Source organism: Pygocentrus nattereri, chromosome 21 (genome assembly GCF_015220715.1).
Source record: "Pygocentrus nattereri isolate fPygNat1 chromosome 21, fPygNat1.pri, whole genome shotgun sequence".
Taxonomy (NCBI): Eukaryota; Metazoa; Chordata; class Actinopteri; order Characiformes; family Serrasalmidae; genus Pygocentrus; species Pygocentrus nattereri.
This window is the reverse complement of record NC_051231.1, coordinates 13,394,552-13,417,362: the sequence shown is the minus strand read 5'-3', so window position 1 is coordinate 13,417,362 and position 22,811 is coordinate 13,394,552. Positions and strand designations below refer to the sequence as shown.

The following is a 22,811-nucleotide window of genomic DNA, read 5'->3' as shown; positions in this document are numbered from 1 at the left end:
TTTCATACTCTAGAACTGCTTTTATGCACCAGAACTACTTTACGGGAAACATAACAGCTTTCCAGCATCGTTTCAATGGCATGAAAATGCAGTGGTGGACAGTAACTGAGTAAATGTAATTAGTTACTGTACTTAAGAAGTTTTTTCATGTATCTGTACTTAAGTTTTTCCATTTTGGGCAACTTTTTACTTTCACTCCACTACATTTCAAAGTCACATATCTTACTTTTTACTCCACTACATTTTGAGAAATCTGTCGTTCCTTTTGGTTTTTGTGTGTATAAAAACATAACATGTCAAAACAAAAGAAGTGCAAAGCAAGAGCACCAATTAGGGCACAGTGGTCGCTTTGTTCTGAGCTTGTTTTGACCTGTTGGTCATACAGACCCAGTGCAGCACACAGTTCAACGTCAGTGCAGCAGTGTAAAAATTTGGGAGCAGGTATGTCACCTAAATGATGAACTAACCTAACTTTGTGTAAATAGACCACAATATAGAAATATGTCCACATATGCAGTCGTGACTGGCATGTTCCTTTTGTTCTGAATTCATACGAACACTTTCATTTTATAGTAAATTAGTTTAGGTTAGATTATGTTTATGAACAGAGACCTACAGATAAATACAGTAAAGATAAACTTATTTGTGAACTTACGTTTAAAGCCAGTTTTTATTCAACTTGTAACTAAGTTACAAAGTAATCTTAAACTGAAACTTTGCTTGTTTGTAAAAGTGATTTCAGAGCCACTTGGTTCTCCCTGATGGAAACTGTTTGCCTTCAGTGTTTTGTGCTTATGATCATTTTAATAGACGTCAGCATCACTAATTAATGACGTTCTATTAAAAGACTGGTCTGGACTCCTTCTATTAAAAAACTGATCTTCTAAGCCACTTCTCCTTCTGGGTTGCAGGGGGTGCTGCATATATGAATATACTTCTCCTTTTCTCATGAGGTTGAAGTTCAGTGATTAGCAGAAAGCAAACATGTATATATACATATATTAATTTGCAACCCCATCTCCAAAAAAGTTGGGATGCTGGGCAAAATGTAAAAAAATGCAATGACGTGTAAATCATTTCAAATCAAATCAAGTCTATATTTTAGTGAAAATAGTACAAAGACAATATATTGAATGTAGAAACTGAGAAAAAACATTTTTTTCGGAAAAATGTATGTCCATTTTCAATTTACCACCAATACATTCCAAAAAAGTTGGGACTGGGGCAACAAAACGCTGGTAAAGTTGTGTAATGGTGGAGAAAACATCTGGAGGTTAATTGGCAACAGATCAATAACATGGTTTGATATAAAAAAAATCTCAGAGAGTCTTTCAGAAGTAAAGATGGGGAGGGATTCACTACTGTATGAAAGACTGTGTGATCAAATAGTGCAACAATTCAAGAATAATGTTTCTCAACGTAAAACAGCTAAGAACATTTGCCTTTCATCATCTATGGTGCATAATAACATTAAAAAAATCACTGTGTGCAATGGACAGTTCCAAAAGCCAGTGTTTGCTTGCCATGATATTTGGGTCCTCAGGCAGCACTGCATTAAAAACAGACACGATTCTGCAGTGGATATCACTGCATGGGCTCAGAAACACTTCTGAAAAACAGTGTCTGTGAACATAGCTCATCGCTGGATCCACAAATGCAAGTTAAAACTCTAAAAAGTAAAGAAGAGTCTATATATAAACAGGATCCATTAATGCTGCCACCTTCTCTGGGCCTGAGCTTATTTAAAATGGACTGAGGGGAAGTGGAAAAGTGTCCTCTGGTCTGAAGAAGCAACATTTGAAATTCATTTTGGAAATCTTGGACACTGTTGGACACTCCACTCAGGCTAAAGACCACTCAGCTTGTTATCAGTACGCTACTCAAAAGCCAGTATTCATGATGGTAAAGCGGGTGCATTAGTGCACATAGCATGGGTGACCTGCTCATACATCTCTTGGTTTTCTTCCATCTAAATGTAATGATTTTTAATGACATCACAGTGCACCAGCGGGCAGAACAAAATAATATTAAGCAGTAACACCAATAGTACTGTAACGCCCCGGCCTCTAGACACTGGTGAGGCATGTCCATGCTGATGGCCAAGAGGATCATGGAAGGTGCATGTCTTCTGGAAAAAGGTCTTAAATGTTGTTAATGCCATTGTTCATCAGTTCAGTGTATGTGATACGTGTCTATGGCGTTGTTCCATGTTGGGCAGTGGGCTTAGTTGCTGTGGGTTAGTGGCCACCGTGAGGGTGAAGTATACAGTTAGTGGTGATCTCCCCCATAGGGTGAGTGCTATGTGTGTGCCTTTCTGTTCTGGCATTTTATGAAAAGTACAGTGTGTACAGGTTGAAGCAAAGGAAGCCGAATATGTCAAATTGTTTGTTTATTTTTGTTTATCTGACACAACAGCTGCCTCAGTTTAGATATTGCAGAAGTTGTTGCATTTCACTGAACTGGAGCTGCAGATGTTCAGAGTTAGAATTGGTGTGGCACAGATACCTGCATTCATAACTGCTGAATCTCTATTTTAATGTTTTTTATTAACTCTAAGGATGAGAACCAAACAGCAAAATGTGTGGTGGTACAAGTGAAAAGAAGAAAACGATGTTTTTGTGGTAATGATTAAAAATAGTACTAAAATAGTACTAAAAATAGTACTGAATTTTGACTCTTTTCTTTGTGAAGGCACAAGATCACCACTCAAATAGTATTACCACAGTCTCTACAGAGATCCAGTCTTGGAGGCCAGACTCCTTGCTAGAAAATCTAGCATAGACCAGCATGGCTGGTCACCAGAAACCAAGATATGTTGTGTTTTGGATGTTGGTACTCTGGTCAGCAGCAATGAAAGTTGATATGATCACAGCCAAAAGCAGGAAATATTGTGTTTTAATGCTGGTATGTTGGTCAACCAGCATGGCCACACTGGGGTGACCTGCTAAAACAGCACCAGACCAGCACTAGACCAGCACAGGCCAACATGAAGTGCTTGCTGGTCTGCGATGGCTTTGTTTTTCAGCAGGTTTGTGCAACAATCTCAGTTTAGCTGTGAAGCCATTATAGAATATTATCTCTTATGTGAAGTAAATTAAGTGTATTGTGACAGCTCAAAGATCACAGTGAATATAAGGAAGCAACTGCGACTGATTAGAGTTTTATTCTTGGTTAACCCCTTTAAAATCCCAGCCTTACTATATCCTCAAGCTTATTTTTCAGTAACTACATGAACTACAATGAGAACTGGGTTATTTATAGGTTGCAGGTGTGGGAAACCCTGACCATTTAAAGGTTTCATACATGCACACACAAACATTAGACCTTTTCCCCATTACATTTAAACTGGAAAAGCTCTACATAGTGCTCTGATACCAGTTATGATAACATCAGGGGAAATAATGTGACAGTAATACTAGATAAACAACAGTGCATATAATGCAATCATATGTCATCCAAATTTAGGTTATGTTGAATTACTGTTGTTGCTGTTGTCACATTAGTTGTGTTCATACAGCAAGCATGAATCACTGCTTCTGTCAGACAGTACTGTGTGAAAATATTAGGACAACATTAAGTGCCTGTATTTCATCCTAAATTGTAGGCTGAGGCTCCTTTTGACGTTTAACACACTTAATGTGCAATACACAATACAGACAGAATGCACAATACACATTGTACATTTAATTTGCACAGTTAACTCCTTAAAATCTCAAGCATTTTACATACTAAGGCTTATTATTCAGTAACTACATGGACTTTTCTTAGGTAACAGAAGTGTGTAATAAAACTTTGGGCCTGCCGAAGGGGCTTTGGCTATTTATTTAAAGAGTTATATCTTATTTTTATTTTATTTATTACTGAGTTATATAGCAGTTAATATGTATATATTTGTAATTATATATTTTTTTCAGCTCATATCTATTTTGCAATATCTGTTATGTGTGTTGGGTGATTTATGTAAACTGCTGCAGCAACACTGCAATTTCTCTTTGGGGATCAATAAAGTAATCAATCAATCAGTCCATCGGTCTGTTCAGGTTGATCACAGGTCTAGCCGATCAAATGGGGACAGTATTTTCATAGGTCGCATTTTGTAAAGTAATGATATTTTTTCTGTGAGCGCACTCTGCATCATTCCTGAATGATGATTCTAAGCTCTGCCTTATTTCCTCTCCAATCACTGCTTAGCCCCTATTGCTATCCGCCATTGCTTCAAGCCTTCAGCTAGTTTTCTGTGCACCAGTGTTTGAAGCTCTGGCTGTGGTTCAAAGATGTAACTGGGTCCCCAGTAAAGCTGGTTGTCTCATTTTCTACCCATTTCCAAAGCTAAAACTCATTTTAAAAAGCTATGCCCAAAAAATATATGCCCATTTTGAATTTGATGCCAACAACATGTTTGAAGAAAGTTGGGAAGGGGGCATGTTTACCACTGTGTTTCATCACCTCTTTTTTTAATTACACTCTGTAGCTACACTTCTCCCCACACCACTGTCTTAAATACCTTTTTACATAAGCCTTTCTCATTTTATAATCATTTTATTCTTTCATTTTTTTTACATGTTTAATGTTTTGCTAAAGCTTTTAAACATTTATCCTTCTACCTTTTTATTACTAACCAGCAGAGAACAGATGATTGGTGTGTTTAGGGATCTGCGTTAAGTTGTGCCAGGTCGGGCTGCTTAGGTGAGGTGATATTGTGAGGCTACTGCTGTGTGGAAATATGCATCATTGAAATGATCTTCACAACGGGAACACAACCACAACTATAGACAGAGCAGAGTGTGTAGGACTGCAAGAAGTCCAGATCCATGTCTCTTTTTGTTGGCTTGTACTGCATTATTTCAAAAATAATCATTAAAGCATGCATCTCTTTTATGGTCACCAACTAAGTGAACAGATCACTTTCGATCTCCTATTCAACAAATGTCAAAGCACCGATCAAAAAATAGGCAAATGCTAACTATAAGAGAGGAGCTAGTTTAGCATTAGCTTAGCTAGAGTGATAACAGCTAATTTAGAAGATGACTCAAGTCTGAGGGAGTAAGTGGAGCATTTTGCACTGAAAGGACAGGAAGGTGAAATTAAACCTGCTCTGTGGTGTTTAGTTCTGTAGCCTGATTAGCTAACTCAATATTAGCTTGGCGGGTAGACTACTATGGAGCCCTGCGGTGACATCCTGTATAAAGAAAAATAATGCGTGGCCATGACTTATTAACGTGTGGGAATGAGATCCTTATGCGTGGCCATGAGAAAATTAAGTCGTGGCCATGACTTAATCATCTCATTCCCATGCCTTTCTATGTTCTAACACATATATATTTTTATATATACAGGGTGCCACTAACGAGGCTCCGTAGACTAAAGACCCAAAAAGTGCAATCAATTTAATTCAATGTTGCTTAATTGGCTTGACAAATGTTAACTCTACACTAATAACGCTATCGTACTAACGCTAATATAAAACGGATGTCTGACAGCAAAAGTGAAATGACTGGTGCTGGAGTGACAGAAGGCTGAAATCAAGCCAGTTCTGTGGTGTTTGCATTATGTAGTGTTATGGCTAAGCTAACAATAGCTTAGTTATCAAGCCAAATGTGCCACACAGCACGGCACACACTCAGTTCCAGCTAACTGAAGCTAAAATGACACCTGTTAAAAGGATATCTGAGAGCACAGAGTTGAGTGACTGGTGATGGAGTGAAAGCTGAAATTGACTCCACCGTTCAGTGAGCACCTTAAAATATAAATCTGTAGAATGTGTTTATTTAGCTGTTCAGACATGGAATAGAAATTATAATTATGAAATAACAGCATCATTTTGAAATACTGGCGTCATTTTTAATTACTGTTATACCTTATTACTCTCCTATCACCCAACCCTACAGGGGGATTATTAAAGACAGATGATAAGCATTACTGCATAAGCTTTGGTCAGCAGAGGGCAGAAATGTGCAGTATTGTGCAGGTGTTAAAATGCGATCTTGGGGATATGAGTTTCTTGATATGTCTCAATGGTGACACAGAGGCTCCTAAAATGTTGAGCTGACCGAACAGGCACATCCTCAGTGTAAGTAGAAAGAACCTGAAAATCTTAATGAACATTAAATATCTTGCTTAGAAAGGTGCAGATAAATAATCTAATATAGTTGGGCTAATTAAAAACTGTGGACTCTATTTTCATACTGTGGAAAACTATATTTTCCAGAGTTATTTGTGTGCTTACAGTCTCACCATGACAATAGAGCCCTGTATGTCATCAGCAATGGAAATTAAGACCATGATAATATACAAACTGACTAGGAATAGAATATATCGCTGTTGTCAGATCAAAACCTTGTATCTCCAAAATGGTAACTTTACAGGAGAAGGAACATGGAAATGGAAATCAATGGAAACAGATTTTTTTCCAAATACCTTTGGGTAATTTCTGTTGGTCCATTCATCGTGAAATTTAGACAGAATATGTATAACCATAGGTACTTTCAAATTATGTCAAAAACTGAAAAAGTAAGGTTTTGTTCCAACAACAGCGATATATTACAAATAGAAGAGGACCCAGTACAGATTCTTGAGGCACTACCTTGAGTAACAGGGATGACTTTTCTTTACCTGTAGAGCTAAACTAAGATAAGACTAAATCCAATTAAGAGGTAAACTATTAGGGATGGATAAAAGTTGGGAAAGAAGAGTGTCATGGGTTATGATATCAAAAACTGAACTGAGATCAAGAGAAGGTGACGATTTTAAGGAAAACCAGCATCAGCAGAGAGCAGGAGTTCATTAAAGGCTCATATTCAGAATTATGCAAGGTGCGAACGCCAGAGCGACAGAACTGAAAGACGTTATTCTCAGTGAGAAAAATGTGACGCTGTGAGATCGCAGCTCCTTCTACTACTTCAGTTTAGAGGGGGAGGTTTGAGGTTGGTCTATAATTGGAGACAGGAAGTGTATAAACTAGGTTTCTAAAGTATGGGTGTGACTACAGTAAACTGCAAATGAAGTCAGAATTTGAAGAGAAATAACAATTATGCCTGAATTTTAGTCTCAAGAGTGCACTAATCATAGTGCATGTATCATTAGAGCAATAGAAAGACTCCAAAAATGAATCGAACAAAATTCTTTTTCCCTAGACTTCTATTCAAAATGAAGAATGTTTATGCCTTCTCCAGTAAAGTTACCATTTCAAAGAGGTTTTGTCGCAACAGGAAATATTATACTGTTGTACACTTTTTATTCTGTTACTGATACTTTTGTTGTGATAATCACATTTATAATTCTGCATATCCTCTCAAAAATAGCAACTTTACAAGAGAAGAAAAAGAAAAGTCTTCACATTTGATCAAAGTTGATGTAACAAATTTTTTCCAACCGTCTTTGTTGGTCCATTCATCATGAGTTTCACAATGTATTTTCAAATCATGCATAAAAGTAAAAACAATGAAAGTGCAGATCCAAGGTGGCAGTGAAGATATATGTTATTGTAGCAGAGAACAGTCGAAAACATTTTATTATATTGCGCTCTCATGAATGGTGTATGGCAATAAACTTGAATAGAACTGGTCTTCACCTACACAGCAAGTTTGTGTTCTTTTCTGGCTTCAGTCACTGGTTAAAGTGGGAGAAGGGAATTCCAGTCTATGAGGGCCTTAACAGTTTGGTGATTTTCCTGCTCATGCACACCTGATTTAACTGATCAGCTCATCACCAGATTTAGTTGCTTAGTTCATTTAATTTATCCATTAAATTCAAAAAAGTAAAATTTTAAAATGACAACAGCTGTAATTTTAGTCACATCCCACATTCAGTTACATGCTACAACATTGTGCTCTAAACCATGATGACAGGTGTAACTTTAATGAATGCAGTTTGAGCCATACAGAAACAGTTTAAGCTATTTCGGTGACTATTGAGGTCTAGTGTTTGTAAGCAGCATTAACTTTATCTTGCCTGATCAACTCCATCTGGGGTAATAAAAAAATCAGGTGAATCTGACTTTTTGCTGGACCAGGGTGTTTTATGCAAGTGACCACAAGATAATAATTGTATTTACATGGCAGTCTCAATATTGGTCAGAAAACTCACATTTAGATATCTTCCCAATTTGTTCAGCCCTCGCTGGAGCAAAGAAATCACCAAACTGTGCTGGACTCAGCTCCACACCTTTTAGTTTAAATGAACCAGTCTCTGAGTCAGATCCGTCGGAAAACATTTGCCGGCCTTTACCTGTGAGGTCTTTGGGTCATTTAGGTGGAAAGCTGTTGATTGATGTCTGTGATGTGTAAAGATGTGGTCTAGTGGTCTGGCCCCCTTATGAACCCATGAGAAGCTAAAAAAGGGTTTTGTAACAAAGCACTGGACATAAGAAATCATTGGATTATAAAACATTGTTTACTTCCATATTATACCATTATCCAGCTTTACTGGAACAAAGCTATTTGCGTTTTGTTTGCCAAACCAGTCTTTTTTAGTGTGTTGTTGAACTAGAACCTCAGACCGTGTAAAAGTGGACATTGTACTGCGCTGGAATTGGAAGTATTTTTGATTTCCATCCAGATTCTATTTGCACTGTCCGCCTCTGACATCAGAGCCCCCACTGTATAAGTGAATGTCCCTGAGGCAGGCGGGCTGCTAACACTGGCACTTAATGGAATCACGGACGTCTCACATAGGAGGCAAGTTTGGGCTCCCGGGATGAAGAGAGAAAGTAAAGACGCTGTTTTTCCCGTCTCCCTCCTCCTCTGCGCCTTCTCGCAGGTCAGAACTCTCTGCTTGCTCTTTGTGTTCAATGTGTGGAAACTGTGTTATTGTTTTTGTCACAATGTTACATAAAGGGGTTCTTTGTGAAGAAACACTTTTGGTTCCCTAAAAGACCTTTCAATGTACAGTGCATGAGAAAACCATTTTGAAAGGTTTCTTAAGAATGCAAATGGTCCATCAAACAGATTTAGGGCTATACTATACACTTAAAAAGATGGTTCTTCAGGGTTCTTTAGTAAAGGAAATGGTTCTCTATAGATCCATTATGAAGCAGGGTCTATATAGCACCAAAACGGTTCTACTTTAGTATAGAAGTTTGACGTCGTAGCAATAGAAGAAGCCATTTTATTGCTATATAGAACCCTTTTCAAAAAGATGCTAAGTAGAACCATCTAGAGCACATTCTCCATCCATCTGAAGAACCATTTCATGATGCAAAGAACCCTTTAATCATGGAAAGGGTTATTTGAATGTTCATGATTCTATATAGAACTATTTGCTTTGCTAAAGAACACTTGAGGAACCATCTTTATTAAGTGTTTATAGATGGCTGCAAATTTCTTTGAAAAGCTAAAAAAAGAACTAATGTTAGTTTTAGTTGCTGAGTTTTTTTTTTATTGAAAATTAATCAATAACTTGATAACTCCATGACCATTTTCATGACCAAAAATAAATGTGTGGTCTCTGACTTTTGCACAGTACTGAAGGGTCCAAAAGGAATCTTCTAGCATTGCTCCTGTTTGGCTCCACTATCTTTCAGAGTCTATACAGAAACAGTAATCACTGTGGCTTTAAACTGCCCCTCTCAGGTGGTTTGCCAGCTCTGTGAGGGACCCTGCCAGTGCCCTTGGTCCTCCCCCACCTGCCCAGTTGGTGTCTCCCTGGTCCTGGATGGGTGTGGGTGCTGTCAGATGTGCGCGAGACAAGAGGGCAAGCCCTGCTCCGAAAAATACGTCTGTGACAGTCAACATGGTCTGCAGTGTGACTACAGCGCCAGCTTTCCGGGGGGGCCGGGAGAGTGTGTCAGTAAGTGCTGCTGTGCTGGGGTCAAACCTGCTCTTGCAAGAGCTGATAATCAATTTCATAGCTCTTTTAGATAACCTGGGAGAACAGAATAGGGTAGGCTCATGTTTTGATATTGCACAAGCTGTGAATTGGCTGCTTAGACAGAACTCTCTATTGATTATGTATTTTTTGCTCACTTAATATTAATTATGTGCAAAAAAGTATTCAGAAAGGCCCTTTAATTAGCAGATTTAGGTACTTCAAAGGGGACTTCCACCATTTTTTCCAAAATTCTGCATCGATAAATCTTTAAGTTGCAAATAAAGTTGCTTCAGAGTGGTTTGGTGTGAAACGTTCTGTTCTAGAAAAACTTATTGAGCCAGAATTGTTGGTGATAGGAACCAGACGTCCACTTCTAAAAGCTTCTTCACAAAAAGTTATGATATGGAATGGTAACGAATAAACTGCATGATATCTGAGACATTGTTTTATGATAGTTTTCATAAAGATTTTTCATGATGGTTTAAAGCATCTGTTTGAAATCCAATCATAGTAGAGAGATACATGCAGGATGTTGTGTGGCAAAATCGTCCCCAAAGAAATGTATTATTTCAGATTTTCCACTATTTTCTCATCATCAACATTTCATATAAAACTCAGAAGACTGGTGGAAGACTAGGTTCACTGGTGGTTTTGGATAGTAAATAAAATGGCTATATTTGTGTTGTGGTCATGGCAACCCCTGCTCTTATCGGTATAGTGTAGGGTGCTGTTGAATCACAGTCTACCACATAGAAGGCAGCGGTGTTAACCACTACACCAACCAACCAAATCAAAGCAAAAAAAGGTTCTGAAATAGTTCTAGGCTTGAGTGTATACACTTATAAGTGTTCTTTTCATAAACTCTTGAGCAAAGACAATGGTAACTGTGCACATGCAAAGCTGTTCCTTAAAAATGAAAAGGTTCTTCTCTGCACTCTACACTTAGAAACAGGTGCCACGAAGTGTTCTTTGAGTGATGCCATAGAAGCACCACTGTAGGTTCCCTAAAGAAACATATCTAAAAAAGAGATTTATGAATGTGAAGAACCTTTCAAAATCTCAAATACTATAAAGAATATAGACAGAAACTAAAGATTTTATACCAGGTTAAGGGTCTTTACTGGAACCTCTACTTTGTGTATAGGCTCTTCTCTTTTAGAAAGGTTCTTTACCATCAGACATTCAGAAAAACGTCTCCAAAGAACCACTTGTTGAATGTTTTTGTCAGGGAACTAAAAGTGCTTCTTTATTTAATCGTAGTGAGACCTCGTATGAACTCAGTGAACCTCAAAAAAAACGTTCTCCTATTTCTCTTTCCTGAATGAACAACCTCCCCAGGACAAAACCTGCTTGGCTGTGAGCTTGACGGTGTGCGGTACGAGGAGGGCCAGTCCTTCCAGCCCACCTGCATGCAGCTGTGCCACTGTGTGGGTGGTGGCATCACATGTGTCCCGCTCTGCAACGAAGATCTGAACTTGCCCATTGCCAACTGCCCAAACCCCAGGCTCGTCCAGCTGCCAGGCCAGTGCTGCAGGGAGTGGGTCTGTGATAGCCAGGAGAACAGCGCCCTCCTGGAAAACACTGCCGGTAACTCACTGTCAGGCATGAACCACTGAACATCAAAGCAAGTTTTAAAACTCAAATATCTCAGCAGTAAAGATGTGTTTACTAGTCAAATCACTGTACAACATTAGAATAAACACAAATAGCGGAGAGCAGGGCACAACCTAACACATTTTGAGTTTTTTTTATATGTAATGTTTTTTATAAAAGCAACATCTCTGCTTAAAATAAACACTTGATCTTTGTTTCTAGCTCCTACCATTCATGTACAATTTCACTGAAAATTAGGGGAAGAGTGTTACAGTTTAACCCATGAGCGGGTTCAATGGAACAGACAGAGGGTCAGTTTAACACCTGCTAGAAAAGTGTGATGAATGAGTGCAAACAAAGTTAATTCAATATAATTAATATAAACAAACACATTTTCCAACTGTACTGCATTATATATTAGCATCTATAAGACAGACAGATCAACTGATATATACACACAACAAATTACATATAAGACAGATTTATTGTTTGTCCACTGAAGGACAGCAACACATCAGTAAAATATTGAGCAATGTTTCTGAATAACCACAACTTTACCAACTGTTAATGTCAATTTCTGAGCTGTAATGATGTAAAACTCTTTGGTCCAGATCTCAAATTGCTCTGAATTTTGGTGGGAGGCCATGGCTAGGAAATGTGGTGATGTGGCCTGAAGCTCACACTGTTCGACTTATGACAGCTTAAAAAGTATGTTAAAATGTGCCCTGTGTTGGGTTGTTCTTGTGCTCCCCTAAATATTACATTATCACAGTAAAATGTAACAAGAATTTCTTGGTTTCAAAAAGTAGTTGAGATGTTGTGAGCTGGTTAGAAGAACAGAGGTTTGGTTCTGGACTTTATGTCTCCATCCATCACACAGGTTTGTTCAAATCTGATTTAACCTAGTGAACCCCCCCACTGGGCTGTGGAGCAGTGGAACTGTGCTCACAGGAGTGATGGAGCTCCATCCAATACCTTTGGGATGAGTTGGAGTGTCCAGAACTGACCATCCAACATCAGTACCTGATCTCTCTAATGCTCAATCAAATCCTCACAGCAATGTTCCAACATCTAATGTAAAGATTTCCCAGAAGAGTAGAGGCTACTAGTGCAGCACAACCTCATTATTAACATCCTTCATTTCAGAAGAAACTGGTGTCTACAAACTCATGGACACACGCTGCATATATGTAGGATGTGTGTTTAAAACTGTGATACGTTAGTCAAACCTGGGTGGGAAAGAAACACGTTGTGCTTTAAATAACTCCAGTGGTCAAACACATACTGTTGTGAATATGATCTGCTCTGCTCTAGGGTGGTCGAAACAGCTCCAAACGAAATATAAGAGCCTAAGTTTGTTATGAAATGCTTGGTCGGCTTCACTTGAGTCATTAATCCTATGTGGACAGTCAAGCAAAGGAGCCACACACAATCCAACGTCCTCTGTTCTAACGACAAGCTCAGCATACACAATAGTCTTGGGGGGTAAAAGCTCCCAATCAAAAACTGAGGATGTTTATGCTTTTTGTCTGTGAATCATCGCAGCTGTCCGAGTGGCGAGGTCGTGGCAGGACATGTCTGCGTCCAGCGGGATCCCATGGTCTAACTGCATCGAGCAGACAACAGAGTGGAGCGCATGCTCACGCAGCTGCGGACCAGGTGTCTCCACCCGCATGTCAAACAGGAACTGGGCCTGCCGCCCACAAACACAGACACGTCTGTGCCAGGTCAGGCCCTGCTACCCGGCCCCTTCAGCGCCGACCAGCAGAGTCCAGCTGGTGAGTGACTTCACATGGCAAACCTCCATAAGTTAGCAGAATTCAAAATAATTAAGACACTTTTGTAAAAAGCTACATTTCGCCAAAATTTCTACAGCTCCATTAAAATGACATGTTTTGTTGATTTTGTAAGTAAAAATCAGTTAACACCTCCACTACAAACTTACATATATATGGCATTTTCAGCAAATTTTTCACCGATTTTTATTATTATTTTGCCGGGTTCAAAATATAGGGGAAAGAAATAACTATGAAATGTGCTATAACTTATTCTATATATATATATATATATATATATATATATATATATATATATATATATATGCAAAAAAAGTAACTTTACAGAACATGAAAAAACATTCTTAACTTTTAATGGAAGCAAATGGAGAAATATTTATTTCCAAGTCATTTTTAGCCATTTCTGTTGGTCTGTTCGTGATGAAATTTGACAAAACAGAAAGGGCACTTGTCTTTTTCAAAAAATTTAAATCTTCAAAAACCACAATACAAGGTTTTGACCCGAAAGCAACAATATAGTATCTTAAATAAACAGCAATTGTGCATTGAAATGTGCAGTAGTGTGTTCTCTGTAGAGGGTGTGTTAGTTATTCACACTTAGAAAATCAACAACCTATGCAATCTGGCCAGGGGCACACAAACCTTTACATTACATTGATATAATGTTTACATTATTGAGAACGATGACATGTTATCTCCATCACTTCATGAGTGACAACTAAAAGGGGAATTCTGCCAATTTTTTAAGATTTCTCTAAACTGATTTGGTTGAGATGTAAACAGAGTCATTCAGATTGTAGAAACTCAGGTTTCTTTACAGTGGTGGTGATAGGAACCAGGGGTTGCCATGTGTACATGTTCGCATAGTCATTTTATTTACTATCCAACACCACCTGAACCTACATGTGTCTTCTGAGTTTTATATGGAATGTTGTTGATGGTAAAACAACATAAAATCTGAAAAAATATAGTTTTTGCCATAGCACATTCTACATGTACTGCTCCACTACGAATGGGACTGAAAATATACTTTTAAAGCTAAAACCTGCTCAAAACCTGCATAAAATCATGTGAGGGAGCTTTCAGAGGAGGACATCTGGTTCCTATCACCACCACTGTGAGCAACTCTGACTCTTTAAAAACATTTTTAAAAAGTTGGTGGACTTCTTTAAGTGTTTTAGCCTGAACAACTTCCATAATTAGCATGATGAAAACAAAGCCACTACCTGGCTCCTGCAGCTATTGTCCATTCATTAGCAAGCGTTTTCAGGTAGCCTGTCTCTTTAATGTGGAAGTAAAACAAGCCTAGTGTAAAAGCTGCAGCTCTGGTATGATTGATCAGCTCTGAGGCTGCACAGTGTTTGCCCCGACAGTGTTTATTTGAGGCCCTGCATTCCAGGGAACGGGTGTGTGCGAGAGCAGCTACCGGTCTCCCCTTCTTGTTCGGCTTGAGCACCAAGGCTGCCACAGCGTGCGCTCCTACAGGCCCCTGTTCTGCGGCACATGCACTGACAACCGCTGCTGTACCCCTCACCGGACCAGAACCATCCGGATGGCCTTCCACTGCCCTCAGGGAGGCATCACTCAGCACAGGGTCATGGTCATCGAGTCATGTGCCTGTCATTCCCACTGTCCTGATCTGCCACTGACCAGCTCCAGAAGAACCAGATCTTGGCTCTAGACAACAGTTGGTTCAGATAACAGTAACGTCATCATTCCTGAGATAGTGGTGCAAAATATCCATTTGTTATACATTATTTAACCCCTTAAAGACCCTGTTAGTGGGCCTCAACATAACTTACATATTAGCCTCATATGTTTGACATGAACATGTTTTGGCCATTTTAGATTAAACATGGAAGCTCATAAAAGACCTTCCATATGTTTTATTTAAGCTTGTGATATATATTAACATGTATTTGAGCTTGTATATATCAGTTATACAGTAAAGCGTCCTTCCATAGAGCTGCTGCCACTGTTCTCATTCCTAACAACTAACCCAAACCTGCTTAGACTCACATAACAAGGTTGCATTCATAAATCAAAACATGATTGGTCATTTCTTTGGTTGCTTTTCTAATTATGTTGGTAGTTAATCTGACATGTAAGGCCTTCAGTGCAGCTCTCAGTCCTAACCAATGGGAGAGCTTGCTTGGCTGCATCTATAGATACTGAGAAAACAACACTTACTGGATTATTATTTATTATTATATATTACTTATTATTTTCCTTTGGCCATTTCAAGTTTTTAACCCTTTAGTTTCCTTACTTTTCATTAAATTCATAAAATATCTCATCTTCTACCTGCAGACACAAATGTGTTTTTGTTATTGCTGGCAAAAGCTGAGACTTCTAAGGGTTAAAATGTGTGGGCTTATAAATTTACTCACTTTACAAAGTGACTGGTAATGCAAGAACCAGGGATTGGCAACATGTGACTTTTACTGCTCCTATCATTCTAACACAGTTTTAACAATAAATGGTCTTAAACGCTGGAGTTAATGTAACCAATATTTGCTAATTCTCCCTTTAACCCTAAAGATCAGCACTAAGACTGCTGATCACCATAGCATCACAGACAAAAGTCTCACCCAGCTAGTAACTGACAAAAAGGCAAAGAGAAAGATTTAAGAATGAACATCGATGATTTGGAGACGAATGGACTTGAATTTATAAACACTCAGCTGGTTTCCTGATACGTTTAATCTGCAGTGAGAAACTGTCAAACCCTGTAAAGTTATTAAGCTGAAGTCAGCCTCTCATTGGAAATTTCCCGTTCCACCTTGAATCGTGCAGCAGTTATATTCTGGAGCCCCAGGCACCTTTTAAGGTGGAATGGGAAAATTCAAACAAGAAGCTGGTGAATGAGAAGCTGACTTCAGCCTTGTAAAAAGACATTTTACAAGAAACTGTTCTACTTTTGTGGAAAGGTTTCTTGCCAGAGATGTGAGAAAAGTGGCTATAGCTGAGCTAAAGCTTAAAGCAGAGCAAAGTCTGCATTTTCATTTATATTACATTTTTTAGCCTATTCTAATACATTAACACAAACTGAGACACTTTTACAGCCAAGATGGTAAAATGGACATACAACATTGTGGCTCCCAAAGTGGTTTAATTTTTATTGAAAGGACAAAATCGCTCTTCTCAACACTTGGGTTGCAACTCCTAAATAACTTGTACAGTCCAAAATAAAGTGACCCTCATGATGCAAAGTATATCTGCAGTAACCACTTTGTTCTGTAATGGTTTTCATTTTACAAGAATTGTGCAGGGATAAAATTACAGTCATGTGATCACTTAGTGTAATATAACATCTGATATCTTTGGGACCAAATGTAGGTCCATTAGATGGTAAGATAAGGAACAGAGCGAGACTAGGATAGAAATGACTGAACCATAAGATTTATTTGCAGGCATCACAGTTACATTTTTATAAAGGAAATAAAACTATCAATAAAAAAATGAAGATTTGTGGGTTTGTGTTTATATGTATGTTTCTCTGAGTCCTACCAGTGAACTTCCAGGTAAATGTGAACTGTTTTTGTGATTCAAATTGCTGAAAAAAAACACACATGACAATTATAATCAAATCTTTTCCTGCTATAAAATATAACTGTACAGTATCGTGCAAAAAATAAATAAAAAGATAAAAAAGAAAAAAACATATAAAACGACCCATTTGCATTCTCTCCTATACTCACTCCTAACTATCATGTGCAAGACGTGGGACACGTTCTGCCTTCTGCACTATTTTGCTACACAGTAATAAAAATGGGTTCTATATAGAACACATGACCACTCAAAGAATGCTTTGTATGATTCAAGGTTTCTTTGTATCGTGAAATGGTTCTTCAGATTGTGCTGAAGATGGTTCTATATAGAACCTTTTGTAAAAGGGCTCTGTAAAGCACCAAAAAGGATCCTTGTACTGTACCAAGCTTTGAAATTGTACCAATAGAAGAACCCTTTTGGGTGCTATATTGAACTCTTTTTAAAAACAGTAAATAACAATAATAAATAGTCCCCAAAGAAAACCTATTTTTTTACCATCAACATTCCATATAAAACTCAGGAGACATGTGTAGGTTCACTGGTGGTTGTGGATAGTAAATAAAATGGCTATATTTGCATTGTTGACATCAGGACGCCTGGTTCCTATCACCACCACTGTAAAGAAATTTGAGTGAGTATGTTTCTCTGCAATGAATTATGAGATGCGTCACCACTTTGCTTTGGAAATTACACAAGCAACTTCAGCCCATATTGGGTGATTATAGTCTTTAAAAGCATGAGGTTGATTAGGCCAGTTTAAATCTATTTTCATTCCCGAACAGGATTCCAAGAAGCACAGATTGATTTACTGCAAATGGTGTAATGCTGCACTATTGCCAGCTGCTCAGAAAGCAAGCAGCTGTGGCATAATAGGTTGTGGTGATGAGAGAAGTATAAACACACCAGGCTAAAGGCAGCTGAAGTAACACTAGGTGGAACACTATGGAACGAGGACTGTATTGTTCAACACAATATGTTCATATGTTTATAGACATTTACTGATCCAGTGTTTCTTCTAAAATGAAGGGTGTTAAAAGTAACAACCTCTACTCTTCTGGAAAGGTTTTTACATTAGATGTTGGAACATTGCTGTGAGGATTTGACTGAGCATTAGAAAGGTCAGGTACTGATGTTGAATGGTCGGTTCTGGACACTCCAGATCATCCCAAAGGTATTGGATGGAGCTGCATTACTCTGTAACACAGGCTAAAAAGCATTGAGGTGCCACCAGGAAGACCAATAATGAGAGAAAAGTGTTTTCCTTTCAGGTCACACCTAAACACTTCCATGCCTTAAACTCTGAGGGATCTATAAACGGGCCCACATTTCAATCCCAAACTTTCAAAAAGACATAAGTTCGTTTCATAGCAGTTACTGAAAATTTTGTAGTTTATCATTTGAATATTGTCAAAGGCTGGCAGTTTAAGGCTGGCAGTTTGTTTCAACAGCAGAAGAGTTTAATTCCAATATAGTACACATTAATATATAACAATTCTGTTTAATTTGATAATAATTGGATATTTAGGGTTTTTGAAAAAAAAACTGGCTTTGATGGAAAACACATTTTTATTTCTCTAATAAAGATTAAATATATATATATATATATATATATATATATATATATATATATATATATATATATATATATACTGCTCAAAAAAATTATAAAAGAAATATATATATATATATATATATATATATATATATATATATACTGCTCAAAAAAATTATAAAAGAAATATAAAGAACATAAAGAAATACATAAAGAAATGCCACCCCACACCATTACTGACCCACTGCCAAACTGGTCATGCTGAAGGATGTTGCAGGCAGCAGATCGCTCTCCACGGTGTCTCCAGATTCTGTCACGTCTGTCACATGTGCTCAGTCTGAACCTGCTTTCATCTGAGGATGTCCTCATACCATCCTCATGGAGTCGGTTTCTAACCGTTTGTGCAGACACATGCACATTTTGCAGGGCTCTGGCAGTGCTCCTCCTGTTCCTCCTTGCACAAAGGTGGGGGTAGCGGTCCTGCTGCTGGGTTGTTGCCCTCCTACAGCCTCCTCCATGTCTCCTGGTGTACTGGCCTGTCTCCTGGTAGCACCTCCAGCCTCTGGACACTACGCTGACAGACACAGCAAACCTTCTTGCCACAGCTCTCATTGATGTGCTATCCTGGATGAGCTGCACTACCTGAGCCACTTGTGTGGGTTGTAGAGTAAGTGGACAGTTTGTGGATAATTTTGTGGATTTTAATAGTGTCCAAATAACAGTAACAAAATAGTGTCTGAATACCTGATTCCCCTCAGTGTGTCAAATCTAAGAGTTTGAGGGTTTTTATTTATTAGAAATGTAGTGCATTCACATTTAGTTCATTTAGCAGATGTTCTTATTCAGAGCGACATTAGAAGCAAAATAGATCTATATAAATATACCTGGATATCCTGTAAGAACCTCTAACCTAAAAGACATGATCTAATGTACTGAGGGGGATGAACAACTTGCTTTATTATCTTTTTAAAGAAGTGAGCAGTAAAATACAGGCTGAGTGCAGAGGAGCAATGAACTGTAATAACAGGATGAGAATTAGACACAAAAACAGAACAGTGTGTAGAACACTGCTAACCACATTGTCAGAATCTGTGAGTCTTCAGGTTGTGGCGGAAGGAGTTCAGGGGAAGCTCATTTCACCACGGATGGGAGTGAACACTAAAGCAGAGAGACCCGGCCTTACAGGCATGTTTTTATGTACTCCTATTTAATAGTTGGGTAAAACTCCACACCTTACCTTTGGCATCAATTATTCACACATTCTTTTGCTTGCTTCACTCTTCCTTTGTATTTCATCTTCTGCTGTATCTATCGCCCTGGTGAGTATCCGTCTTCTACTCCACAGATAACAGTTTAACTCTTCAACGGATCAGTAGTTCAGTATCAACTCTGAAATTCTCTAGATCTGAATTGAGAACCATTTGTCACTGCGTTCACACACTGTGAAATTAGACCTCTGCATTTAACCCACATACGTGCACACTAGTGAACACACACACTAGGGGGCAGTGAGCACACTTGTCCAGAGCTCAAGGGACAAGTCTTGCTCAAGGGCACTTCATGGACTGTCAGCTGAGGGGATCGAACCGGCAACCTTCCAGTCACAGGGCTGGTTCCCTAACCTCCAGCCTACGACTGTATTTTATGTACTCAAATCAATTCAGTGTGTTACTCAAATTTATTAAGTACATATTACTCAATCAAGCATCTTAGAAGCTACTTAACATAGCTGCATAGAACCACTGGCCTGGACATTTGTTAAAGAAATAATTTTTTTTTGTTGACTGTATAACTGTACAAGGCTAATGTAGCTAACAAACACTGTAATTCAATAATCATCCAAAAACCCCAATTTGTTTCTGTGAAAACACAGTATCAAAACCTGCTGGAACCGCATCTAGGATGTCATTAAGGTGTTGCCGATGTGGTTGAGATCACAGTATGGCTTACGGCGAGCCATAAAAATGAACTAAAGCTGATCTATTATCAGTCCTGCTTCATTGAGTCTGAAACAGCTGAGGTTATGCTCATTTTTCAGCTCACAGTAAGTCAAACTGTGATCTAAACCACATCTTCAATTTACTCACGTTTGCTTTCTTCAAGCTCATGAGAAATGGAGAAGTATATTCAAATGTAGGGTGTGTGTGTGTGTATGTGTGATTGTCTACATGAAGATAAGTAAACACATCCTTTACAAAGAACACATTTCTGCACATTTTAATACATAATTACTGCTTATTAACTGAATTTAACACACTGGGGTGGGATAACACGGCATATGCTGCCTGGGCTCATGCCATATTTCATGTTTTATTGTTTTTTCCAGTAGGTTAAACTCAGCAGATTGCTAGAAATTGTGCACAAATACTTGAAGAAAAAATGTCATACTGGTTTCCTGTACATGCAGGAAATGGACTATAATGTAAGAGGTATAACGCAGTGTGCAGTGAAACTCCACACATAGACAGACAGACAGACAGACAGACAGACAGACAGACTAGCAGAAAAACACATGGGCTCCATATAGCACCAAAAAGGGTTCTTCAACTGTATCAAGTTTAACATATATATACCTTTTTGGTGCTATACAGAACCATAGATTTTTTTCCATATGGGCAGAACCTTTATGAGAAGGGTTCCCATACAGCACGGAACAGGTGCTGCAGAACAGGTGCTGTAAAGCTATATTGTTACAAGCATGACATCATCACAATAGAAGAACCATTTTGTGTGCTATACAGAACTTTTTTTCAAAGAGGTTCTATAGAACCCTTGTCTTCACTTGAAGAACCATCTTTTGGTGCCTTTTTGTATATTTTAATATTTGAACATTTTAATAATCCTCCATACATTTGAAATGAAATGCATTTTAAAACATATGTAATTAATAGTCAATATGTTCTGAAATACAATTTCAAATACATAAAAAAATATATGTCCATATGTTTTTTCCATATGGGTAGAACCGTTTGGAAAAGGGTTCTGTATAGCACCCAAGAGGGTATTATTGCAAACCTTATTGCATCTCAGGAGAACAACCCTCGTCTTTACTGAAAACCCCTTGAAGAGCTCTCTGTATGAGCGCGCTGTGGAGGAAGTGGGCGTCTTTCCAACTGTGTTTATGAGGCAGTTCAGCACAGCGGGCTCCAGTCTGCTCGACAAAGCAGCTCCGGAGAGCTTCAGCAGCAGAATGGAGGCAGAGAGAGCGAGGAACTACACCGAGTGCCCGCACATCGACCTGTCCTTTACTCGGAAGTTCCTGCCCACCGTCTACGTCCTGGTCTTCATTATAGGAGCGTCTGCCAACGTGTGCGGGCTGAGGTCGGTCTACAGGAGCTGGAAGAAAATGGGCAACATCAACGTGTTCGTCCTGAACCTCGGCGTGGCCGACCTGCTCTACGTGTCCACTCTGCCGTTCCTCGTGAGCTATTACGCAGCGAACAGTAGGTGGGTTTTCGGACAGACCTTCTGTAAAATCATGCGCTTCTGCTTCAACCTGAACCTGTACGGCAGCATAGGCTTCCTCACGTGCATCAGCCTGTACAGGTACCTCGGGATCGTCCACACGATGAGGGTGATGGGCAAAATCAACACCACGATGTCTGTGGCCATTAGCGCCCTCGTGTGGACGCTAGTGTTCGTACAGATTCTGCCCGACATGTACTTCGACAAGTCCAAGCCAAATTCCTCAGAATCCTGCTTCGACACCACCACTGACCAGTGGATCACAGACTACCTCTCCTACAGTCTGGGCTGGACAGTCACCGGCTTCGTCATCCCCTTGATTATCATCTTGCTCTGCTACGGCCACATTATTGTAGTTCTGGCCAACAGGGCCAACGTGGACTCCCTCCTGAAGCAGCGCTGTCTGAAGCTGGTCATCATGCTCACGGTGCTCTTTTCCATCTGCTTCATTCCCTACCACATTTTCAGAAACCTGAACCTGAAGACCAGGATCCTGAAGATGGAGGGCACGTGCTACAAGAGTTTCGACAGGATCTACGTCGCCCACCAGGTGTGCAGGGGCCTTGTGTGCCTGAACAGCGCCATCAATCCGCTCATATACCTCGTGGCGAACGATGAGTTCCTCATGCGCCTTCACAATATGAGCAAGCAAGCCCGGCTGTCCCTCATGCAGTTGAGCGGGGTGGTCATATACCGCAGGCCGCAGGAGGTGGACTCTCTGGCCGACACACGGCAAGAAACTGAAGGCCCTAAGAGTAACTGACGACATTGTATGTGTGCGAGCAGCTCTGGCACGTTTGCATGTGCTAAAAGGTTATAGCAAAACCACAAAGCCAGGGACGGCCAGCTGTGGGGCCGGTTCAGTTTGGTGATTTCCACGCACTGATAGCTGGTAATTGACTGAAGAATGGAGGGAAAACGTTCAATGTAAGTTAAAGGGGAATTCCACAAATTTGGCTTCATAATTCAGTCATTCAGATGGTTTGGTGTGAAAAGGTTCAGATTTCTTTAAGGTGGTGGTGATGGGAGCCAGGGGTCACTAAGTC

At 39.2% G+C, this 22,811-nt stretch overlaps 2 protein-coding genes across 3 annotated transcripts; both read left to right on the top strand.

Moving 5' to 3' along the window:
- Nucleotides 1-8,624: 8,624 nt before the first annotated feature.
- On the top strand, nt 8,625-15,161 carry LOC108424570 (CCN family member 5-like). Of its 2 annotated transcripts, none has more exons than XM_017692698.2 (5): nt 8,625-8,757; nt 9,570-9,786; nt 11,146-11,394; nt 12,946-13,178; nt 14,596-15,161. In XM_017692698.2, exons 1-5 carry the CDS (start codon nt 8,695-8,697, stop codon nt 14,875-14,877), a joined length of 1,044 nt encoding a protein of 347 aa, XP_017548187.1. In that variant the 5' UTR covers nt 8,625-8,694; the 3' UTR covers nt 14,878-15,161. The 2 variants fall into 2 exon arrangements, with proteins under 2 accessions (XP_017548187.1, XP_017548188.1); XM_017692699.2 differs by having other exon boundaries at nt 14,570-15,161.
- A 5,756-nt stretch (nt 15,162-20,917) lies between these two features.
- LOC108424608 (P2Y purinoceptor 1-like) lies at nt 20,918-22,811 on the top strand. The gene has a single exon (XM_017692740.2). The coding sequence runs from the start codon at nt 21,422-21,424 to the stop codon at nt 22,526-22,528; it is 1,107 nt and encodes a 368-aa protein (XP_017548229.1). The 5' UTR covers nt 20,918-21,421; the 3' UTR covers nt 22,529-22,811.

What these genes read in the sequence shown, in the direction of transcription:
- LOC108424570 (XM_017692698.2), top strand. Translation starts at nt 8,695, where the DNA reads ATGAAGAGAGAAAGTAAAGACGCTGTTTTTCCCGTCTCCCTCCTCCTC. An exon ending in GGGGCCGGGAGAGTGTGTCA is followed by an intron (nt 9,787 to 11,145) that starts GTAAGTGCTGCT and finishes CAACCTCCCCAG; the next exon opens with GACAAAACCTGCTTGGCTGT. An exon ending in CCTCCTGGAAAACACTGCCG is followed by an intron (nt 11,395 to 12,945) that starts GTAACTCACTGT and finishes GAATCATCGCAG; the next exon opens with CTGTCCGAGTGGCGAGGTCG.
- LOC108424608 (XM_017692740.2), top strand. Translation starts at nt 21,422, where the DNA reads ATGAGGCAGTTCAGCACAGCGGGCTCCAGTCTGCTCGACAAAGCAGCT.